Below are 22,310 nucleotides of genomic sequence, written 5' to 3'. Positions count from 1 at the left end.
TGTCGCGGGGATGTACTTTACTTCATTTAACCAGTCCCTTGTGATGGATTTCTAGTTCATTGCCAGTGTTTTGCTATTATGAACAGTACTGCAGTACAATAGTACATGTCATTTCCCTTGTGGGCAAATATAGCTGCAGGATAAATTTGAGAAATGTGATTGCTAGGTCAAAAGATATACACATTTAAAATTTTAACAGACGTTGCTAAGTTGCTAAGAGTTTTCATCAATTTATATTCCTACCAGTACTATTATAAAATAGAGGGTTTGTTTGCCATAGTCTCAGTGTTGCATTGCCAGCCTTTTTCTTTTTTGCCAAGTTGATAGGTGAACGTGGTCCACTGAATCATTTTGATTTGCCTTTATTACAGATAAGGTTAAACATCTTTGTGTGTAGGAGTCTTTTGTATTTTTTTTTCGTGATTTCTTTGTGTGCTTTGCCCATTTTTTTTCTGCTGGATTGTTGGAGTCTTTCAGATCCAAGGAAGTCTTTATTTATTAGGGAAATTAGCTCTTTGTCTCACAAGTTGCAAATGTATTTTTATCCACTTTACCATTTATTATTATTAATTAATTAATTTATTTGTTTTTTGGCGGTGTTGGGTCTTTGTTGCTGCATGCGGGCTTTCTCTAGTCGTGGTGAGCAAGGGCTACTCTTCATTGTGGTGTGCGGGCTTCTTGTTGCAGTGCCTGCTCTTGTTGCAGAGCATGGGCTCTAGGCATGCGGGCTCAGTAGTTGTGGCTCTCAGGCTCTAGAGCGCAGGCTCAATAGTTGCGACATGCAGGCTTAGTTGCTCTGCGGTGTGTGAGATCTTCCTGGACCAGGGCTTGAACGTGTGTCCCCTGCATTGGCAGGTGGATTCTTAACCACTGTGCCACCAGGGAAGTCTCTACCATTTATCTTTGTTTTTTTTGTTTTTTGTTTAAGGAAGGCTTTTACATTTATCTATTTGAACTTATTAGCCTTTCCTTTGAAGCTTTGTGTTTTTAGCCCCAGTGCCCTTTTTTTTCCTGGCTGTGCTGTGCGGCATGTGGGATTTTAGTTCCCTCAGCAGGGGTTGAACCGGGCCCTTGGCAGTGAAAGCACTGAGTCCTAACCACTGAACCGCCAGGTAATTCCCTAGTCTTAATTAGAAATGCTTTCTTTACTCCAAGTCTGTATTTGAATTTTCTGATGTTTTTCTTCTAGTACTTTTATGAATATTTTTACTTTCAAATCTTTTATTTATTAGCAGTTTATTCTACTACAGTGTAAGGTATTCAGTTTGTTTTCCTGTTGTTCCAACACCATTAATTAAAAAGCCTGTCTTTCCCCCACTGATTTTTTTTTTTTTCGGCTGCATTGGGTCTTCGTAGCTGCGCACAGGCTTTCTCTAATTGTGGCGAGCAGGGGCAACTCTTCATTGCAGTGTGCGGACTTCTCATTGTGGTGGCCTCTCTTGTTGAGGAGCATGGGCTCTAGGTGCATGGGCTTCAGTAGTTGTGGCTCATGGGCTCTAGAACACAGGCTCAGTAGTTGTGGCACACGGGCTTAGTTGCTCTGCAGCATGTGGGATCTTCCCGGACCAGGGCTTGAACCCGTGTCCCCTGCATTGGCAGGCAGATTCTTAACCACTGTGCTACCAGTGAAGCACCCCCCCCCCCCCCACTGATCTTTGATACCACCTTTATGTGTAGTAAATCTCTACATATGTTTGGGGCTATTTCTGGATCTTCTGATCTGTTCCATGGAATGTGTAATCAAGCATCAGAATCACACTGTTTAAATCAGTTTTAAAATTATATTTAATGTCTGGTAGCGGTAGTCTCCCCTCATTGCTTTCTCTGTTAGTTTTCTGGCTCTTATTAATCTTTTCACATGAACTTTAGAATCAGTCTGTGTATTAAAGAAAACTGTTAGCATTTTTATAGGGATCATATGCCATTTATATATTAGTGAGACTCAACTCTTTATGGTATTATGTCTTATCCAGGAACATGACATGCCTTTTATTTGCTTAACTATTCTTTTGAATTCACTACTGTTTTAAAGCTTTGTTCGTAGAGGTCTTAGTTGTAAAGTTTATTCCTCAGTATTTTATCATTTTTGTTGCAATTGTAAACATAGTTGACCCTTGAACAACACAGATTTGAACTACACAGGGCCACTTTATATGTGGATTTTTTTTTCCAATAAGTACTACAGTACTACACAGTCCATGGTTAGTTGAATCCATGGATGTAGAACTGCAGATATGGATGCCCAACTGTAAAGTTATGTGCAGATTTTCAACTGTGCAGGGAGTCAGCCCCCCTAACCCCGACCTTGTTCGAGGGTCAACTGTACCATCTTTTCCCCATTATATCTTCTGTTTGTTTTTGGTATAAATGAAAGTTATCTTTATATTTGTTTTGTTCCCATTATCTTGCTGAATTCTAACTATCATAGTTTTTTAGTTGACTCTACTGTGTTTTCCAAGAATACCACCATATTACCTTCAAAAGTAATACATTTTTCCTTTCTCACAATTTTTATGTATCTAATTTATTATTATTTTTTTGTCTAGTTGTATTCAAATTATTCTCCCCCTTCTTCCTTTTTTGGATTTGCTCTTATTTCTTCCGTTGTATCATTTAGAATTGCTTTCAGCCATAAGTAGCAGAAAACCTAACACAGCTTAAGCAAGGATTTATTTTTCTCATATGGAAGTAGTCTGGAGGTACTACTAGCAAGCAGTTCAACTATGTCAGTAACCTAATTTTCTCTCTGCCATCTGTCAACCCAAGTTGACACATTAAAATTAACCATCACAATGGGTATGGGCTTTTCTTTTGTGGTAATGAAAATGTTTTGGAACTTGATAGATGTGGTGGTTACACAACATTGTTTTTTATTTATTTATTTTTTGCTGTACACGGGCCTCTCACTGTTGTGGCCTCTCCCGTTGCGGAGCACAGGCTCCCGACGCGCAGGCTCAGTGGCCATGGCTCAACGGGCCCAGCCGCTCCACGGCATGTGGGTTCTTCCCGGACCGGGGCACAAACCCGTGTCCCCTGCATCGGCAGGCGGACTCCCAACCACTGCGCCACCAGGGAAGCCCAACATTGTTTTTTAATTTAATTTTTTAAAATTTTTATTGGAGTGTAGCTATACATATACATATATCCCCTTACACAATATTATGAGTGTACACTTTAAAGTGGTTACTTTTATGTACATGAATTTCACATCAACTGAAAGAATACTAGAAAAACTGGTTTTCTTTTTATACAAAACAATAACAAAGCTAAAACCACCTTAGCCTTCAAGGTTGTAGTGCTTACTTAGGATCAGTTTAAAGGTCTTCTCGCCATATAAATATGAAGAAGTAATGATGCCTCTGATAGATGCTGCTGATGGGCTAATTCACTGCCCATTCCCATTGTGATGGTTAATTTTATGTGTCAACTTGGGTAGGCTGTGGTGCCCAACTGTTTGGTCACACACAAATCTAGATGTTGCTATGAAGGTGTTATTAACATTTAAATCAGTAGACTGTGAATAAAGCAGAATACTCTTTGTAATGTGAGTGGGTCTCATCTAATTAGTTGAAGGCCTTAAGATAAAAGTCTGAGGTTCCCCAAGGAAGAAGGAATTTGGCCTCCAGTCTGCAGCATAAAAACTCAGCTCAGTTTCCAGCCTTTGGACTCAAAACCACAACATCAACCCTTATTGGAATTTCAGCCTGCCAACCTCTTACTTCGCACATTTTAAACTTGCCAACCCTCACAATGGTGTCAGCCAATTCCTTAAACACCAGTTAGTACTATTTCTCTGGAGAACCCTGACTAATACACCCATTTAGCATTTGTTCCCTATACCCTCCTGTTCCCAGCCCCTGGCAGTCACCAATCAGCTGTCTCTATGGATTTACCTATTCTGGGTATTTCACATAAAAGGAATCATAAATATGTAACCTTGTGAATCTGGCTTCTTTTACTTAGCATGTTTTCAGGGTTCACCCACTATGTAGCGTGTATTATCATTTCATCCCTTTCTAAATTTTTTAAAAATTTAATTGATATAATTGACATGTAATATTCAAACATAATGAGTTGATATTTGTATATATTGTGAAATGATCACCACAGTAAGTCTAGTTAACATCCTTCAGCATACATAGTTACAATTTTATTTTCTTGGGTTGAGAACTTTTAAAACTTAGTCTCAGGACTTCCCTGGTGGTCCAGTGGTTAAGAGTCCATTATCCCAATGCAGGGGGCATGGGTTCGATCCCTGGTCAGGGAACTAAGATCCTGTATGCCTCACGGGCGAGATTGAGAGAGAGAGAGAGAGAGAAAAGAAAATTAAATTTTAAAAAAAAGACTCTCTTAGCAACTTTCAAATGTACAGTACAGTGTTATTAGCTAGAGTCACCATGCTGCACATTACATTCTCATGACTTATTTATTTTATAACTGGAAGTTTGTGTTTTTTTACCCCCTTGACCTATTTTTCCCACCTCCCAATCTGCCACCACTTTTTTTGTATCCATGAGCAAAGGAGTTTTTTGGTTTTGTTTTTGTTTGTTTGTTTTTTATTGTTTTGTTTTTTAGATTCCACATATAAAGTGAGACCATATAGTATTTGTGTTTCTTTGGCTTATTTCACTTAGTATGCCCTCAAGGTCCATCCATGTTGTTGCAATGATGAAATTTTATTTATTTTTTTCATGGCTGAATAATGTACAACAGTTATATATATATTCCACATTTTCTTCATCCTTTCATCCATTGATGGATACTTAGTTTGTTTCCATATCTTGGCTATTGTAAATAATGCTGCTGTGAACATGGGGGTGCAGATATCATTTTGACACAGTATTTTCATTTACTTTGGATGAATACACAGAAGTAGCATTGCTGGATTATGTGGTAGTTCTATTTTTATTTTTGAGGAACCTCCATAGTTTTCCATCGTGGCTGCACCAATTTATATTCCCACCAGCAGTGCACAGGTGATCATTTTCTCCACATCCTCACCAACACTTGTTATTTGTTGTCTTTTTTGGTTTGTTTTTTTTGTTTTTGTTTTCGTTTTTGCGGTACGCAGGCCTCTCACTGCTGTGGTCTCTCCCGCTGCGGAGCACAGGCTCCGGACGCGCAGGCTCAGCGGCCATGGCTTACGGGCCCAGCCTCTCTGCGGCATGTGGGATCTTCCCGGACCGGGGCACGAACCCGTGTCCCCTGCATCGGCAGGCGGACTGTCAACCACTGCGCCACCAGGGAAGCCCTGTTGTCTTTTTGATAATAGCCATTCTGACAGGTGTGAGGTGATATCTCATTGTGGCTTTGACTTACATTTTCCTGATAATTAGTGATGTGAGTACCTTTTCATGTGTCTGTTGGCCATCTATATGTCTTCTTTGGAAAAATGTTTATTTTTTAGTTGTACTGTTTGTTATTTTGCTATTAAGTTGTATGCATTCTTTATATATTTTGTATATTAACCCCATATAAGAAAAATGATTTGCAAATATTTTCTCCCATTCAGTGATGTCCTTTGCTGTGCAGCTTTTTAATTTGACATAGTCCCACTTGTTTATTTCTGCTTTTATTGCCTTTGCTTTTCATGTCAAATGCAAAAAATTATCGCCAAGACTGATATCAAGGAACTTACCACTTATTTCACGTCTTATGTTCAAACATTTGGTCCATTTTGAGTTAATTTTTGTGTATGGTGTAAGAGAATGGTCCAGTTTCATTCTTTTGCATGCAGCACCATTTATTGAAGAGACTGTCCTTTCTGCATTGTATATTCTTGGCTCATTTGTTGTAAATTAATTGACTATATATGCATGGGCTTATTTCTGGGCTCTCTATTCTGTTCCATTGATTGATGTGTCTCTTTAATGCCAATACTGTGCTGTTTTGATTACTATAACTTGGAATATTGTTTGAAATAAGGGATTGTGATGAGTCCAGATTTGTTCTTCCTTCTCAAGATGGCTTTGGCTACTCAGAGTCTTTTGTGGGTCTTTACAAATTTTAGGATTATTTATTGTATTTCTGTGAAAAATGCTATTGGAATTTTGATAGGGATTGCATTGAATCTGTAGATTGCTTTTGGTAGTATTGACATTTTTAAAACATTAATTTTTGCAGTACATGAGCATGGAATATCTATGCATTTATTTGTGTCATCTTCAGTTTCTTTCATCAGTGTCTTACAGTTTTCATTGTACAGGCCTTTCACCTCCTTTTTTTTTTTTGCTCTTGTGTTATTAGTGTATAGAAACCCAATAGGTTTTTATATATAATTGACCCTTGAACATCATGGGGTTTGGGGCATTGACCTCCCCACCCCCCACACACACAGTCAAAAATCTGCATATAACTTTATAGCTGGCACTCCGCATCCACAGATTCAACCACCAAGATTGTGTGGTACTGTAGTGTGTATTTATTGAGAAAAAGTAATGTGTAAGTGGATCCATGCAGTTCAAACTTCTGTTGTTCAAGTGTCAACTGTATTGATATTGTATGCTGCAACTGTACTGTTTTGTTTATTAGTTTTAACAGTTTTTTGGTGGAGTCTAGAGTTTTCTATAATATCATGTCGTTGGCAAATATTGAGTTTCACTTCTTTCTTTCTGATTTGGTTGCCTTTTCTTTTTCTTACCTGATTACTCTGGCTAGGACTTCTAAATGCATGTTTAATAAAAATGGTAAGAGTAGCATCCTTAGCTTGTTCCTGATACTAGAAGAAAAAAAGCTTTCAGCTTTTCACCATTGAGTATGTTAGCTGTGGGCTTATCATATAAGGCCCTTATTATGTTGAGGTATGTATACCTCAACATAATATTTCTATACCCACTATACCCAGTTTTTATCATAAATGGATGTTGAATTTTGTCAGGTGCTTTTTCTGCATCTATTGAGATGATCATGTGATTTTCATCCTTCATTTTGTTACTGTACTGTATCACAGTGATTGATTTGTGGATGTTGAACCATCCTTGCATCCCTAGAATAAATCCCACTTGATCATGGTGCATGATCCTTTTAATGTATTGTTGAATTCTGTTTGCCTATATTTTATTGAGGTTTTTTTCATATATGTTCATCAGGGATATTGGCCTGTAATTTCCTTTTCTTGTGGCATCCTTTTCTGGTTTGGTATCAGGGTAATACAGGCCTCATAAAATGAGTTTGGAAGTGTTCCTTCCTCTTCTGGTTTTTGGAAGAGTTTGAGAAGGATTGGTATTAATTCTTTTAATGTTTTGTAGAATTCACCCATGAAGCCATCTGGCCCTAGACTTTTTTTCTTGGGAGGTTTTTAATTACTAATTTAATCTCCTTACTAGTATTTGGTCTGTTCAGATTTTCTGTTTCTTTCATGATTCATCCTGTTAGGTTATATGTTTCTAGGACATTTTCCATTTCTTCTGGGTTGTCCAATTTGTTGATATATAATTGTTCATAGTAATCTCTTAGGATCCTTTGTATTTCTATGGTATCAGTTGTAATTTCTCCTCTTTCATTTCAGATTTTATTTATTTGAGCTCTCTCTCTCTCTCTCTGGTGAGTTTCACTAACAGTTTGTCAATTTTGTTAAGTTTTTGAAAAACCAGTTTTTAGTTTCATTGATCTTTTCTAAATTTTTTTTTTTTTTTTTTTTTTTTGGTCTTTAGAGCAGTTATTTCCATTCTGCTCATTGTTATTTTCTTCCTTCTACTAACTTTGGGCTTTATTCTTCTTTTTCTAGTTCCTTGAGGTGGTGTAAAATCCTTGGGATTTTTCTTGTTTCTTGAAGTAGGCATTTATTGCTATGAACTTCCCTCTTCAAACTGCTTTTGGCACATCTTATGGGTTTTGGTGTGTTGTATTCCATTTTCGTTTGTTTCAAGGTATTTTAAAATTTCTCTTTTGATTATTTCTTTGATTCATTGGTTGTTCAGTAGTATGTTATTTAATATTCATATATTTGTGATTTTTCCAGTTTTATTCTTCTGACTGATTTCTAGTTTTATACCATTGTGGTCAGACAAGATGCTTGGTATGACTTCAGTCTTAAAGTTATTAAGACTTGTTTTGTGGCCTAACAAATGATCAACCCTGGAGAATGTTTCATGTGCACTTGAGAAGAATGTGTATTCTGTTACTTTTGGATGGAATGTTCTGTATATATCTGTTATGTCCATTTGCTTTAACATGTTTAAAACCAGTGTTTCCTTATTGATTTCCTGTCTGGATGATCTATCCATTCGTGAAACTGTGGTATTACAGTCACCTAATGTTATTGTATTGCTTTTTATTTCTCTCATCAGGTCTGTTGATATTTGCTGTATACACTTAGGTGCTCTTATGTTGTGTTCATAAATATTTACAAATGTTATATCCTCTTGTTAGATTGACCCCATTGTACCTATGTAATGATCTTCTTTATCTCTTATTACAGACTGTTTTAAACTCTATATTATCTGATAGAAGTATAGCCACCCCAGCTTGTTTTGGTTTTCATTTGCATGGAATATATTTTTCCTATCCTTTCACTTTCAGTCTGTGTGCCTTTACATCTGAAGTGAGTCTCTTGTAGGCAGCATAGATGGATCTTTTTTTTTTTAATCCATTCAGCCACTCTATGTCTTTTGATTGGAGAATTTAGTTCTTTTACATTTAAAGTAATTATATATAGGTATGTACTTATTGCCATCTTGTTACTTGTTTCCTGGCTGTTTTATTGTTCTTCTGTTCCTTTCTTCTCTTGCTTCCTTTCTGATTTGATGCTTTCCTGTAGTGGTATGCTTAGATTCCTTTATTTCTGTCTTTTGTGTATCTACTATGGGTTTTTTTCTGTGACTTACCTGTAACAACTTATATTTATAGCAGTTTATTTTAAGGTGCTAACAACTTAAAAATTTGAATGCATCCTACAGCTCTATATTTTTATTTTCTGCTTCCTCTTGTTTTATGGTTTTTTTGTTTTGTTTTGTTTTTTTTTTGTTTGTTTTATGTTTTTGACATCACAATTTACATCTTTTTATTTTGTGTATGCCTTAGCAAATTATTATAGTTACATTTTTTACTACTTTTGTCCTTTAACTTGTAAGGAACAGCACCAAGAAACGGAGGAGAGCTTAAACAAGCTTTATTTGGGAACGCTCCCAGGCGAGGTTCACTGGTCCGAGAGAAAGGGGCCAGAGAAGTCGCACCCGGGTGAGGGTTTGGGCAGAATTTATAGGGGAAGAAGGGAAAGGGGTGTGGTGAATCTGGGAGGGAGCAGGTTATTCCTTATTTGGTGGTCTCTTCGGGTATCGTGGCAATATCCGGTGCTGGTTGCATCAGTCTTGGGACCGTTAGTCCCGCCCCTCAAAAGGCGGGAAGGCTGGGCCGGGTGGAAAGTCCCCAGGTCAGTTCCTGGAACTGGGTGGTCCGGAAAGTCTCCAGGTCAGTTCCTGGAACTGGGTGGTCCGGAATGTCTCCAGGTCAGTTTCTGGAACTGGGTGGTCCGGAAAGTTTCAGTCTGATGCAACCTGTGAGTCTGATTGCGTTCCCCTGCCTCGGGCTAGTTGGCTTTTACATAACTTTCATACGAGCTTTATAAGTGATTTTAATGTACCACCTTTATAACATTAGATTATTCTGAATTTTACTATATATTTACCTTTACCAGTGAGACTTTCATGTTTTCCTGTTACTGATTAGCACAGTTTCCTTTCAGCTTATAGAAGTCCTTTTAACATTTCTTGTAAGGCTGGTCTAGTGTTGATGAACTCCTTTAGTTTTAGCTTGTCTGGAAAACTCTTTATCTCTTCAGTTCTGAATGACAACTTTGCCAGATACAGTATTCTTTTGTTCAAAGTTTTTTTTCTTTAATCACTTTGAATATATCATGCCACTCCCTATATTGCCTGCAGAACTTCTGCTCAAAAATCTGATGATAGTCTTAGGGGGGATTCTTTGTACATAAAAAGTTGTTTTCCTCTTCATGCTTTTAAGATTCTCTCCTTGTCTTTAACTTTTGACATTTTAATTATAATATGTCTTGGTGTGGGTCTCTTTGAGTTCTTATTTGAAACTATCTGTTCCTCTTGCACCTAGGTGTCTGTTTCCTTCCCCAGGTTAGGGAAGTTTTCAGCTGTTGTTTCTTCAAATGAGTCTTCTCCTCTCTCCTATTTCTGTGACCCCTTTAATGCAAATGTTGGTCCATTTGATGTTGTCCCGTAAGTCCTTTAAGCTATCTTCACTTTTTTTCATTTTTCTTTTTGTTTCTCTGATTAGGTGAAGTCCACTGCCCACTTGTCCTTTCTTCTGCTTCGTCTAGTTTACTGTTGAACCCCAGTAGTGTACTTTTCAGTTTGATCATTGTTTCTTCAGCTCTGTGACTTTTTTTTTTAATTGGAGTATAGTTGATTTTACTATGTTGTGTTAGTTCTTTCTGTACAGCAAAGTGAATCAGTTATACACATACACATATCCACTCTTTTTTAGATTTCCTTCCCATTTAGGTCACCACAGAGCATTGAGTAAAGTTCCCTGTTCTCATTAGTTATCTGTTTTCTATATAGTAGTGTCTGTATGTCAATCCCAGTCTCCCAGTTCATCCCACTCCCCAACCACCAGCTCTGTGACTTCTATTTGATACTTTCTTATACCTTCTATCTCTTTGTCAAAGATTTCACTGTGTTCATCCATTCCCCTCCTGAGCTTGGTAAGCATCTTTATGATCTTTGTTTTGAGCCCTTTATGAGGTAAATTACTTATCTGCATTACATTAATTCTTTTTCCGAGATTTTATCTTATTTCATTTGGAACATACTCCTCTATTTCTTCATTTTCCTTGACTCTCTGTGTTGGTGTCTATGTGGAGGTAAAACAGCCACCTCTCCTTAATCTTGAGGGGGTGGCCTCATGTAGGAGAACCTTGTCATCCAGCCCTGCCCTAGCTCTTGCTTGTCTCTCATACCTTTGTGATTGTCCAGGCTGCCCATTTTAATTTTAGAGGCTCTCAGTTGTTGAGCGTGTGCAAGACCTGTCAGTATCCCATAGAGGAGGGTCTCAGTTAGCAGGCTTATTGGAAGCTAGACTCTCAGGTAGCAGCATATACAAATATATACAGTACTGAAGGACTGCAAGCATAAGCCCTGCTGGCTGCAAAAGCTGGATACCCTAAACGTGTCCCCCTGGGTATCAGTCACAAAAATTGGGGCTCCAGACAACTGTACAAACTCCTTTCTGAGAGATACTGGTGGGCAGGTGGAGAGCACAAAAATGGTGTCCTCTGGCTTTTGTCCAAGGAGAGCATCTCAGTAGGTCCCTACATCCAACCAGAAGCCTGCCCCTCAGGCCAAAGCTCCAGGACAAGCAAATATTCCTTTATCACAGAATGACTGGGGTTTGTTTCAGTCTGCTGTCTCACTGTGCCCTGGGGGTGGTAGCAGGCCAAGAACTGTCTCCCCATTTATAACAACACCATGGGATCCAGGAACACAAGCCCTGCTGGCTCCCAGAAGCAGGTGATTAAGGGGCATCCCCTAGGTGGCAGCCACAAAAACTGAGGCACCAGATGTAAAACCTGGGACCAGACACATGTATGAGCTCCTCCCTGGGAGACAGTAGTGCTCCGATGGCTGTAGGCTGAAAGCGCAAAGAGAGTGCTCACGCTCTGAGGCTGCTGGAGAGCATTACAGTGGACACTTAGATGTGTGCTTCCTTGGAAATCTCAGGCCACAGTTATGAAGATAAGTTAGTGGGCCTCTCATAGTAAGACTCCTCGGACTGTTGCCTCTTGCTGTGCCCTGGAGATGGTAGCCGGTTAAGAACTCTTTTGCTTTTGGTTACAGTCCTGCTGGACCCATGAGCATAAGCCCCACTGGCCGCCAGAGCCAGGCAATCAGGGGTGTCCCCTGAGTTGTAGTCACAAAAACCAGGGTACCAGACATAAAAAAAAGGGTACCAGATGCATGTAAAAGCTCCCCTCTGGAGATACTGGTGCTCTACATTGCAGCATAGGGAGGGCGTAAAGATGGTGCTGACTGGGGGGAAAAAAGAATGTAGATTAAAATACTAAAAAGATGGCGCCCTGCCGGCAGGAGTGAGACAAAGATGGCATCCACCAGCCTTTGTCCTTGGAGGGTACCCCAGCAGGCATGTGTGTTAAATCTGACCCCTGCCCCTCGGACCAACACTCTAAGGTAAGCAATAAAGCCTCTTACATAAAGTCTGGGTGCATTTCAGTTGGCTCCTTCTGTGCTGGGCCCTGGTGCAGGTGGGTCTGAGAGTATGAGCCTTTTTTTTATATATAAATTTATTTATTTATTTTTTGGCTGAGTTGGGTCTTTGTTGCCATGTGCGGGCTCTGTCTAGTTGCAGCGAGCGGAGGCTACTCTTTGTTGCGGTGTGTGGGCTTCTCATTGCGGTGGCTTCTCTTTGTTGTGGAGCACAGGCTCTAGGCGTGCGGGCTGCAGTAGTTGTGGCTCGCAGGCTCTAGAGCGCAGGCTCAGTAGTTGTGGCACACGGACTTAGTTGCTCCGCGGCACGTGGGATCTTCCCGGACCAGGGCTCGAACCCGTGTCCCCTGCATTGGCAGGCAGATTCTTAGCCACTGTACCACCAGGGAAGTCCCGTGCACCAGAAGTTTTATTACAGCTATAACTTAGAAGCAGATTCTGACAAGACTTTTAGAAGCTGTCTTAAAATTTTCCTAAGCTTCATTCACATCACATGAAGGCAGCACTCACTTCCCAGCCCCTACTTTTGGTCAAGGCTTACCTTTGCTTTTATTCTGGCTCCAAAGAGTTGAGGTCACTTGGAAAAACTGTTCCCTAATATCCTAAGATGCACCCTCCCGGGATACAGTTGGTCTTGCCAACCATAAATCCATACCCTCTACCTCTGTAGTCTGATCCTTTTCTCAGCCACTTTGACCCTAACACTTAGTACCCTGCCAGTAACTTACTTCTTACCACCTATGTTCCTTTAAAAACCAGGCAGGCCTAGATTCTTCCATCATCTGCCCCAGTCTAAAATAAAAAACCCAGCTTAAAAAATATTTTAAAAGATTGTACTTCCAAAGATTTTACTAAAGCATTTATTTTTTAAACAAAAATATACATTAATCTCAGATTTACAGAATATAGAAATAATTTATCCAAAGCAATTTGCATTTTAAAATTGTTAATATTGCACCCAACCATGTAAGTCTTTGACACATTTGCATTGTCGACCTTTCCCACAATTTGCAAAACGGGAGAGAAATCTGAAACTGACAGAATTACACAAAAAAACTTACAATTTTTAAATTTACAAGATAAAGAAAAGTTGTAAACTTCCGGAAATTTACTTCCGTAGACTAAAGAGCTATATTCTTTTCATATCTAGACAATGAACTATATACATGCTGTGATTTCCTCATAAGGAATTCAAAGGAACAGGTATTGTGAACATTCACAACCTAATGGTAAAGAACAGAATTATTGAAGACACTTCTCTGTCTTCACTGAAACATGGAAACTAGTGTGTGAAACACACAGAGTGAGAAAAGCCCCTGGATAAATAACTTTTACCTCTTTGAGGATAGTCTCCATAATTGCCTAAAGTTATGTTCAGTTTTAAAATGATACACTGTTAGTCTTAGAAATATGGCTACCAACAGCCTTTTCTCTCAAGACATAAGACAAGTAGAAAAGAGTGAGGTCTCTGTTCAAATCCCTTATAAAATACTTTACATATAGGCAGGCACAAAAGTTTGCTTTTCAAAAGAAAGCTTTGCAAAATATTCTGCAATTTATCACTGATACCCTCAGTTTTTAAAAGCTTTTTTTTAAAAAGCCCATAAATATTTAAGTATCTTTTTTTAATGACAGTAGAAAATAAATGCACTTGGTACTACAGGAAGTGTCTGAAATAATATATAATAGTAAGAGTAAACGTATGTAATGTGCTCTTTTAACCTGGTAGTAAACTGAAACAGATCAAAACCTTGTACTTATGAAACGTGAAGTAATTTTCGTTGATTGAGCTGAATTAGTAAACCAGTATGAGAACATGAAACCAGGCAGCCCCATTATCGACTCTGAAAAAGTCATCAGACCACTTAGCTTCTAGGGGATGAACATTCATGAATCTTTCGTTACTACCATTGTAAATAAAAGATCTTTGTTAGTAGGGTGGACTCCCGGAAAAAAGGAGCGTCTGAGAAATTTGTGCTGAAGATCCCAGACAGGAAAATCTAATTGTAATTTTACAGTACAATACCATTTGAACTGAAATAAGACGTTTTCTAATTCTCTTGTCCTAGATTGAGATGGGGTTAAAAACGTTCACTTTGAATCAAAACAAAACATCAACAGTTGAAGAATACGACTTTTCAAAAGGTCTCCTTGGCTTTGCTATTGCAGTAGTCCAACCCAAGTATTGTAGCTTGTTAAAAAGGTTATTGCCTTCAACATCCTCGTGACAAATTTTTTTTTTTTTTCCCCAAAAAGTCGAGTCTCTCATAAAAAAAGAAGACATTTTACTTTGTGTGATTGTTTTGCTACAGGTCACCTGAAGCAAACGCCTCAGCTCTCCACGGTTCGCCTGTATTCTGCCGTTCCATCGGCGATGACCGCATCCAGGGGATAGCGCTTCTTGCGGATGCTGCGCCCGGAGGAGATGAGGTCGGCATAGCCACGCTGGTGGGAGAAAGCGTAGGCCGAGCGCCGTGCGGACACGCCCCGGCGGAACACATTCTGCCGCCGCTTCCACTGCTCTTCGGCTTTTAACCGCTTTCGGTGCTTCTGAATCTACGAAAGCAGGAGAGATGGGGTAAGGTTAAAAAGAACTGGCTGCACACCTGCCTCATTTGGGGGCGGGCATAACCATACTCGCTTTAAAGTGGAGGAAATGGAGGGAGGCAGGTTACATGACGTTTCTAAGCTCTCAGAGCTAGAAAATGGGGTGCCAGGATTCCCACTCCTAAACTAGTGCTCTTTCCATTTCATAAAGGTACAGGTTTAGAAAAGACTGTTAGCCTCCTTCTGGGTTGCTACTGCACACCCTTGTCAGTGGAGGAGGGAAAGCTGGAGGATAGTGAAGGCTACCTACCTAGCAGCTGTTCTCTCCTCCTTTCTGATGGAAATGGAGTTTACTCAGGTACCATCCTCCTGCTTACAGCCACATTCCTCCATGTGGACGCCACCCCCAGGGGTAGGACTGATAGACTTGACTTGCCCTCTACTAGTCCAGGAATGGGCATGTGATCTAATTCTGGCTAATGAGGCCTGAGAAAAGTGTGCTGGGCCCTTCCATAAAAAGTTCCCAGGCAAAACAGAAAAAAGTTGCCAGGCTCCTAAGGGAAAGCAACAGCATAATCAGTCTTTAATCTTCCCCTGGATATTGACATGTCAGGACGCAATGCCGGGAACTCCTGTAGCCATCTTTCAGCAGAGGGGGGAGATGGAAAAAACCCCAGTTCTTTTTTGATAACATTAAGTTGCCCATCAGCTGAGCCTGAAACCTAATTATGATGTGAGTGGAGGTGATACATCATCATTGAACCATTTTGAGCCATATCTCCCTGTTACTTGTAGCTCAAAGGATCCTGCTACAAGACTTTTCATTTTCCTTTAAATGAAGAAAAACCCCAACCTGTATGCAGGGCAAAATATTAATAGTATAATTGCTAAATTGAGAGGATAGATATATGGGGGTTCATTATACTATTTTCCTTTTGATATTTGGTAATTTTTGTAATAAAAAAAAGAGTAGTCCTAAAAAATTTTCAGACCAAACTTCCCAAGAGCTTAGAATTTTGCAGGAAAGCTGCTTTGGAGAAATGCTTTGATTTCTGTGAGAGGCACTCAGAGTTAGGAGAAGACTTTCTTTTTCTATACCTTATCACTTTCTGATGGCCAAATGGTCATTGACAAGAATCGTGTGGCAACAACAGGCAGCAAGCACACAGCAACAGTCAGGATGATGGTCAACCAAATATATGGCTGTCTCAGAGCATTTGAAGCTGTGCCTGGAAGAAGCACAGAGAATGAATCACAATGGTTTTCATCCCAAGGGGGGCATAGCTGATATTCCACAGTCCACAAGTGGATTCTCTGTGATGAGCTTTTACAACCAGATTGCCCTCCCAAGAACCTCCCACCACTGCTCAAGGAATGAACATTTTAAAACCAGACTAAGCAAAGCAGAATTCGGCACGTATATTCTTTGGAACAAGGCAAATGTATATAAGTGAACATATAAATAGCGAAAAAAGAAAGTACATTTGTTGACATTGCATTAATTAAAAATGGAAAAGTAGGCAATTTATACTTTTGGATTTTTTCAGGAACTTAAAAAAGCACTTCCAATTTATAGTTTTGGTTTGAAACGCCATGTATTAACAATGGGCACTGCCATTTGTGGGATAAGCCTTATGCTGGGTGTTTTAGGTCATGCCACTTAATCATTTCTGAGAGAGGAGTATTGCCCTCTATCACATGAAGAAACTGAGTTTGTGGAGAGTAAAACAGTTTGCCCAAGGTAACAGAACTAGCTATGGCAACTCCTGAATTAAAACCCATGTCCATCTGACTAGAGCTAGGCTTTTACCACTGAATTAGGCTACTAGTTTTTATGTCAGAGGAAGTAACAATTCAATTCTGTAATACAACCAGGTGACCATATACTACTCAATTTTAAAACTAGAACCAAATTTCTCACAATATTTTCTGTACTTACACTGTGAGTTTATAAAAATAATAGCATAAATGTGTATGGGTTTAAAACACATTCCCTATGGGAATATTCTAAGTAAGTGGGCACTAAAATTTTAAAACACAGAGTCAGTAAGCAAGAACACAGTCATAAAAAAAATGAGCTCAATCCCAATAAGAAAAGGGTTACCACAGCAATTGTCTTTTATAACCCAACAACTGATCATTAAAACAAAGAAAAACCTAATCTTTTACAGGGAAATGAGTTTATGGGGAATTTTTTTCCACTGTGAATCCAAACTACTCTATCCATAATAAGATGTTCATAAATTCTAATTCACGCTATTTATAATATTTTGATATTTATCATTTCATTCTAGCATTTGTCCATTTGTCATATAGTTTATATAGCTGTAAACTGTTTTGTTTTCCATAAGTTTACTTATTGCTCTGTATATGTATTTCCAATGATGCAGTCCACTTTTAAGTTCTAGAATTCCATCATCTGGGATTCATAGTTTGTTTAGCTAATTTGATATTCTTAGGTCTTAGGGAGGGTTATTTCCAATTTTTAAAAGACAATTAGAAATGTTGTAGTGATACAGTCTTTGTACAGATTATCTTTCCAAAATTTGGTGTGTTTCATCTTAGGGTATTTTCCCCATGTGGAAATACTGGATCAAAATGTACACAAAAATCCATTACATATTTCTAGGTAGTGCTTTAGAAAGATTAAATTATAGTGCTACCAGCAATACATGTATTCCCAGTTTCCCAATAACCTACTAATACTAGGTTTTATGGAAGAAAAAAAGCACAATTATAGCTTAGTTATTTTAATTTGCTTTCCTCCCATCACGTTACCACCCTTCCAACCCACCACCCCCAATTCTAGTCAGGACATTAATTTTCACTAGCAGTAATTTACAGTTTATGTTTTTACTTACCCTGAAGTCTATGTCAGAATCTAAATTAATGACATTTTTCTATTTATTTATTTTTGGAATTTAGAAAATACCAACCTGTAAATTGAAATGCAGATGGAAAGAGAACATGTATTCCGGCACTATGAAGGTCAAACATGATGCCAAAATAAATTGCAATGCTTCCAAAAATTGAAAAAGCATTCACAAAAGTCCAATAAGAAGTATCCAAGCCAATCTGTTGGGAAACCAGAGAAAAACAGAGCACTCATTTTGGGGAGTTAGCAAGAAATAAAGGATCTAAGGATTCTGAAAATAGAATTCAGCAATTTAAGCATGGTATGGCTCGAATACTGAACAATCAGAAGCTATCTTTGACTCAGGCAAGAAATAGGAAATATGTTTGGTATAAGGGATGAGAATAGCATCCATTCATATTTGCAAAGCAGCAGAGCCTCAGTTGGAGGAAGAATGGGAGCCAGGCGGATGTGCACGCTGGTCTACATACAGAAATGCATACAGTACCAACAGGTACTGAAAACAGTTGACTAAAGCCACATACCTGGAAATTGACTGTTATTACAAGAGCAGAGGCAATTGTGACAGCAAAAGATTGGTAGTCTGAGGGCGCCTCTCCATCCTGTCCCACAGTTTGCAGATAAGCTCCAAGAGGTATGAAGAAGAGGACCAAAGATGTTAAAACCCCGTGCAACAAGCTTACGAAGAATCTCCGGTAGTTGAATAGTAAGTCTCTTTGTCCCACCATGTATAACTCGGGGAAGCGGAGGCTCAGTTTGTCGCTCACATCCTTAAGGGGAAAACACAATTACAGTTGAGTGCTGTCCATCAGGATCAAAGAACTCAAGAGATACGTCACAACCTCCATCTCGAAAGGAGTTGCAACTTGTTAAGTTCTAGGAAGGCAAAAACTAAACAAGATGATAAATCCTGAATAATTTCATTGTGCAGAGAGCAACCTCGTTACTGTAGTCCACCATCATTTGATATTTAATTCTGAGACTAGGTAAAGTATTACTATTTTGCTACTTAAGAAAGCAGATCAGTAATGTTTAAAGAAGTGTAGGAAGCCGATTTTTACTTTCTGAGAATACATTTTTTCTAATACTTTGGGAAAGCATTTTCACATACACATCGATGAGTTAATTCCAAATTATTCTTTTTATTTTTGAAAGCAGTTTCTGTAAAAGTTGCTACTAGATAAAATGCGGACTAATTTGGAAATTAAACCTGTAAGTTTGGGGAGGTATTAAAATAATTTACTTTAAAGATGTGTAAGTTGTTATTGTAGAGACATACTGTTAGGTATCTAACAAGAAAATCTTAGTGTCCGAAATGAAGGTAATAAACTCTTTTGTCAATGAATTCAACCCAAGCACAGAAATCCTCTTTTCTTACTATAAAACAAGCATAGCAGTTGCTCTGATTGCCTGACAGCAGAAATATAATAGGGTTTACTCAGAAAGAAGTGAAACCCAAAAGAATGCATTGAAATATTTGCTTTGAAACAGTCACTCAGTCTGTCCAGAAGCGACCCTGTCAGCGCCAGGCTCCTACCTGGTCGAGCAGCCCCATGAGGAGGACGGGCAGGCTGGTGTAGATCACATTGTAGAGGGTGATGAACCAGTCTTCGTACGCGGTCTGTGAGGAGATGACAGAGTCTGTGTCACCGACGAAGAAATGTCGCCCACCTAGTTAATACGTGCGCATCTGCCCTCAAAGCAGGGGTGTCCCCAGGGAAAGTAAACACCCCTCCCCCCACCAGCTATGCCAGTAGCAGGCACGAGTTTGTTTTGATGGAATGGACAGAATCAAAGGGCTTTCCACAGGCAATTATCTTCCCCGTAAAATAAGTGGGGAAATAGACTCTGAAAAGTTTTTGGAAGAGGAGTCTGGTCTATTTGAAGAATGCTGGAAAACAAATCAGTGTTCATCGTCTTTTAATATCCCTTTTATTAATGAATTAGATTACATACAACTGGTTCAAAAGCACGTAAGTACCGTTCAAATATACTTTTCTCTTGCCAGTCCAGCATTTCCATTTAAACATTTTATGAACCAGAATTTGAATATAAGAAAGATGCTTCTGAAAAGGATAAGCAAGGCTGTGCCCACCCCAGTCCTCAGTGGGGGAATAGAGGAAATGGGCTTACTCAGCACCAACAGTGATACACCGTCCTGCACAGAAACAGGAAGAAGGCCCCAACCTTGCTCAAAACCCCAAGACATCCTGGCCTCCAGTTTCTACACCTGGCCTCCTCTCATGCCAGTTGTCTGTAGCATAGCATCAAAGAAGTTTGGACAACCACAGGCACACTAATGGTGTGTTTCTGCCATATCAACAATTTAACATTGTAGATATGCCCCCACTCCCATTTCAGCAAAATGTTAAAATTTAAAAACCAACAGTGGAGACGTGATGTTAGATCTATGATCATCCCCAATTTATATAATCCCTTCAGCCCCAATGTAATTTTATACTTAAATTTGAACAATTTTTTCAAAGTTGAACAATTTGTTATCACTATTCTTAATGGCAAGGTGACTTGGGAAAAAAAAAATCTATGGTGAAGGCAAAGAAACATAAACAAAAGTCAACAGACCAGGAACAAATCCTACTTTTTTAAAGGCAAAATAAAATAGGTTTAAAGCACCAGAAACATTTTAGAAGATTCATAAACTTAATCTGTACCTCAGCTGTTAAGAGAGAGCACCAAAACTGCAAATATGGAGGGGGAAGAAAATTTCAGACGTAGTTTTATTCATGTAAGAGAAGAGCTCTACTCATTTAATAATAATGATGATGGTATATTACCTGTGCAGAGTACCCGTTGAAGAAGGAGTACCAGAAATGAACCAAAGTAAATGAAAAGTTTTTATAAAAGAAGTATCGTAGGAACTTGCACATCCTTATGTAAGACCACCTGCCGTGCACCAACAGCAGTCTCTGCAAGTATCTGAACTGTGCAAAGGAATAGTCACTTGACATGACAGCTTGCATGCCTTCTTGTCCACTTATTCCAACACCAATGTGGGCAGCTGTGGGGGTGGGGAGAAGATAACTGAATCATAAGCTTATTTTAAGGCAAAACATTGAGATGATAAAAATGTTTCCGTAGCAATACAAAAAAAACCCCTCAAATTTATGAAACAATAAATGTGAAAACTGTTGCTCACCATCCCCCACCCCCAGCTTCTGAACTCAGAAGTACGAGTTGCTAAACATAGCACGTGGTTGGGCTTCCATAAATATTTGTGAAAGGATCTCAAGTGGGTAATGAATTCCATTTGGATTATCTGCCCAGCTCATAAGCCATCCTTCTCATCCAAAGGGTGAGCCCCAGGCATCCATGTGTACCGTGTGTCCCTGCCTCCCTTGCCACAGCTGAGTCAGCCATGGGCAGATACATAATCTATGGTAGATACTACGAATTGGCTCTCCTTCATTCTAGAACTTTTGTTCTAATTGGAGAGGTGGGAAAGCAAATAAAAACCCTACATTGCTTCGACTACCTTGCAGTTAGGTTCTCTTTGTGAATTAAGTTCCACTTGTTTGGACCTGCTTGTGACTTGGAAGCAGAAGCAAATTGGAGCCCAGCATCCCTTCCCTTTTTGGCATTTCTGCAGCAGAATTCATATCCATTCTCCAGCTGCCCAGATGTTGATAAACAACTGCAAGGGCTTCTCAATTGGAAAGCTCTTCAGAGGAGCCTCAAAGCTAGAAGCTCCTCTGGTGAGTGACCCAGACGTGCAGACACAGCCTAGAACCTACTTCTTCAGTTCATCCAGAATTTTCATGAGCACCTGGTCCCCTCTATTAATCACTTCCTGCTTAAAGTACCCAAAGGAATCTGTTTCCCTCAGTCTCTTGGTATTTTGGAGTTAGGATTTGGGTGTGTTTGTGTTTGGAATTTTAACGTAAATTTTTGAGTTGTGGGATGGATATACTTCTGAGGGGCAGAGAAATAAAGTAGTCTAGAGAAAGGATGAGAGAGAAGGGCAGACACTGAGTTCCTGGTGCAGCTTCAGGTCCTGGTTCTAGCATATTCCTGAGGCCTGGCTTCTTGAGCAGCATGAGACATATTTGTAACTTTTAAAATAGGTTTCTTTTTGTCTTAAGCTAACTTGAATTGTTCTCCAATACTTGCAACCAAAAGTGTTTAAACTTAGATACTGTTAAACTTTCAAAGGCTTATGCATGGCCCACTGAGACCCCAAGACACACAGTTGTTTTGAGGAGGGGAGGTTTCCAGAATGGGTAAAAATGAAAGTCCCAATTTTATCCATCCTCCCAATAGTCATTAAACCACATGTTCCACTTAGAGAATTATGAGTTTTATCTAGGTCTTAAAAGTCATGGAAGTGAGATCATTTTTAGAACATGTGTTGCAGAATACAACCTATTACTACTCAGACCCTGAGAAGTGCCTGCCAGCTCAGCAGAGTCTCCAACTAAAAGAAGCTCCACAACTCCTGCCCCACTTGCAGAATACAAGGTCTGGCATTAACACAGTGACTTGTCCAAAACCTAAGTTTTTAATAACACTTTGCAATTCTATAAAATAGAATTAACTGCATCTCAATCAATACTTACAACCTCTTTATACACATAAATAGTTCTTAATGACCAGTTGTGGTTGCCAAACTGTTCTTTCCTACCAAACCATGGCCTTCTTTTCTGAACAAATAACAGGGAAATGTTGAGATTCTGTCAGAG

The 22,310-nt window shown here is 39.2% G+C and overlaps 1 protein-coding gene and 1 long non-coding RNA gene across 4 annotated transcripts in view; one reads left to right on the top strand and one right to left on the bottom strand.

Moving 5' to 3' along the window:
* LOC132504129 (uncharacterized) overlaps nt 1–21,102 on the top strand; it is a 54,295-nt gene extending 33,193 nt beyond the window's left edge. The window contains exons 2-3 of the long non-coding RNA XR_009534748.1: nt 14,504–14,769; nt 17,664–21,102. This is a non-coding gene — a long non-coding RNA (uncharacterized LOC132504129). The remainder of the gene's footprint in view (nt 1–14,503; nt 14,770–17,663) is intronic.
* Nucleotides 13,038–22,310, bottom strand: part of ATP8B1 (ATPase phospholipid transporting 8B1) — a 113,403-nt gene continuing 104,130 nt past the window's right edge. For all 3 annotated transcript variants that reach the window (XM_060121187.1, XM_060121189.1, XM_060121190.1), the window contains 6 exons: nt 20,409–20,632; nt 19,151–19,234; nt 18,138–18,383; nt 17,675–17,813; nt 15,837–15,967; nt 13,038–14,747 (listed from right to left, as the gene is read on the bottom strand). In XM_060121187.1, the coding sequence (XP_059977170.1) occupies nt 14,523–14,747; nt 15,837–15,967; nt 17,675–17,813; nt 18,138–18,383; nt 19,151–19,234; nt 20,409–20,632 (1,049 nt within the window). In that variant the 3' untranslated portion in view covers nt 13,038–14,522. The remainder of the gene's footprint in view (nt 14,748–15,836; nt 15,968–17,674; nt 17,814–18,137; nt 18,384–19,150; nt 19,235–20,408; nt 20,633–22,310) is intronic.

This window comes from Lagenorhynchus albirostris, chromosome 14 (assembly GCF_949774975.1).
Source record: "Lagenorhynchus albirostris chromosome 14, mLagAlb1.1, whole genome shotgun sequence".
NCBI lineage: Eukaryota > Metazoa > Chordata > Mammalia > Artiodactyla > Delphinidae > Lagenorhynchus > Lagenorhynchus albirostris.
Note: the sequence above shows the minus strand (reverse complement) of the source record. Positions and strands in the feature narration are given on the sequence as shown.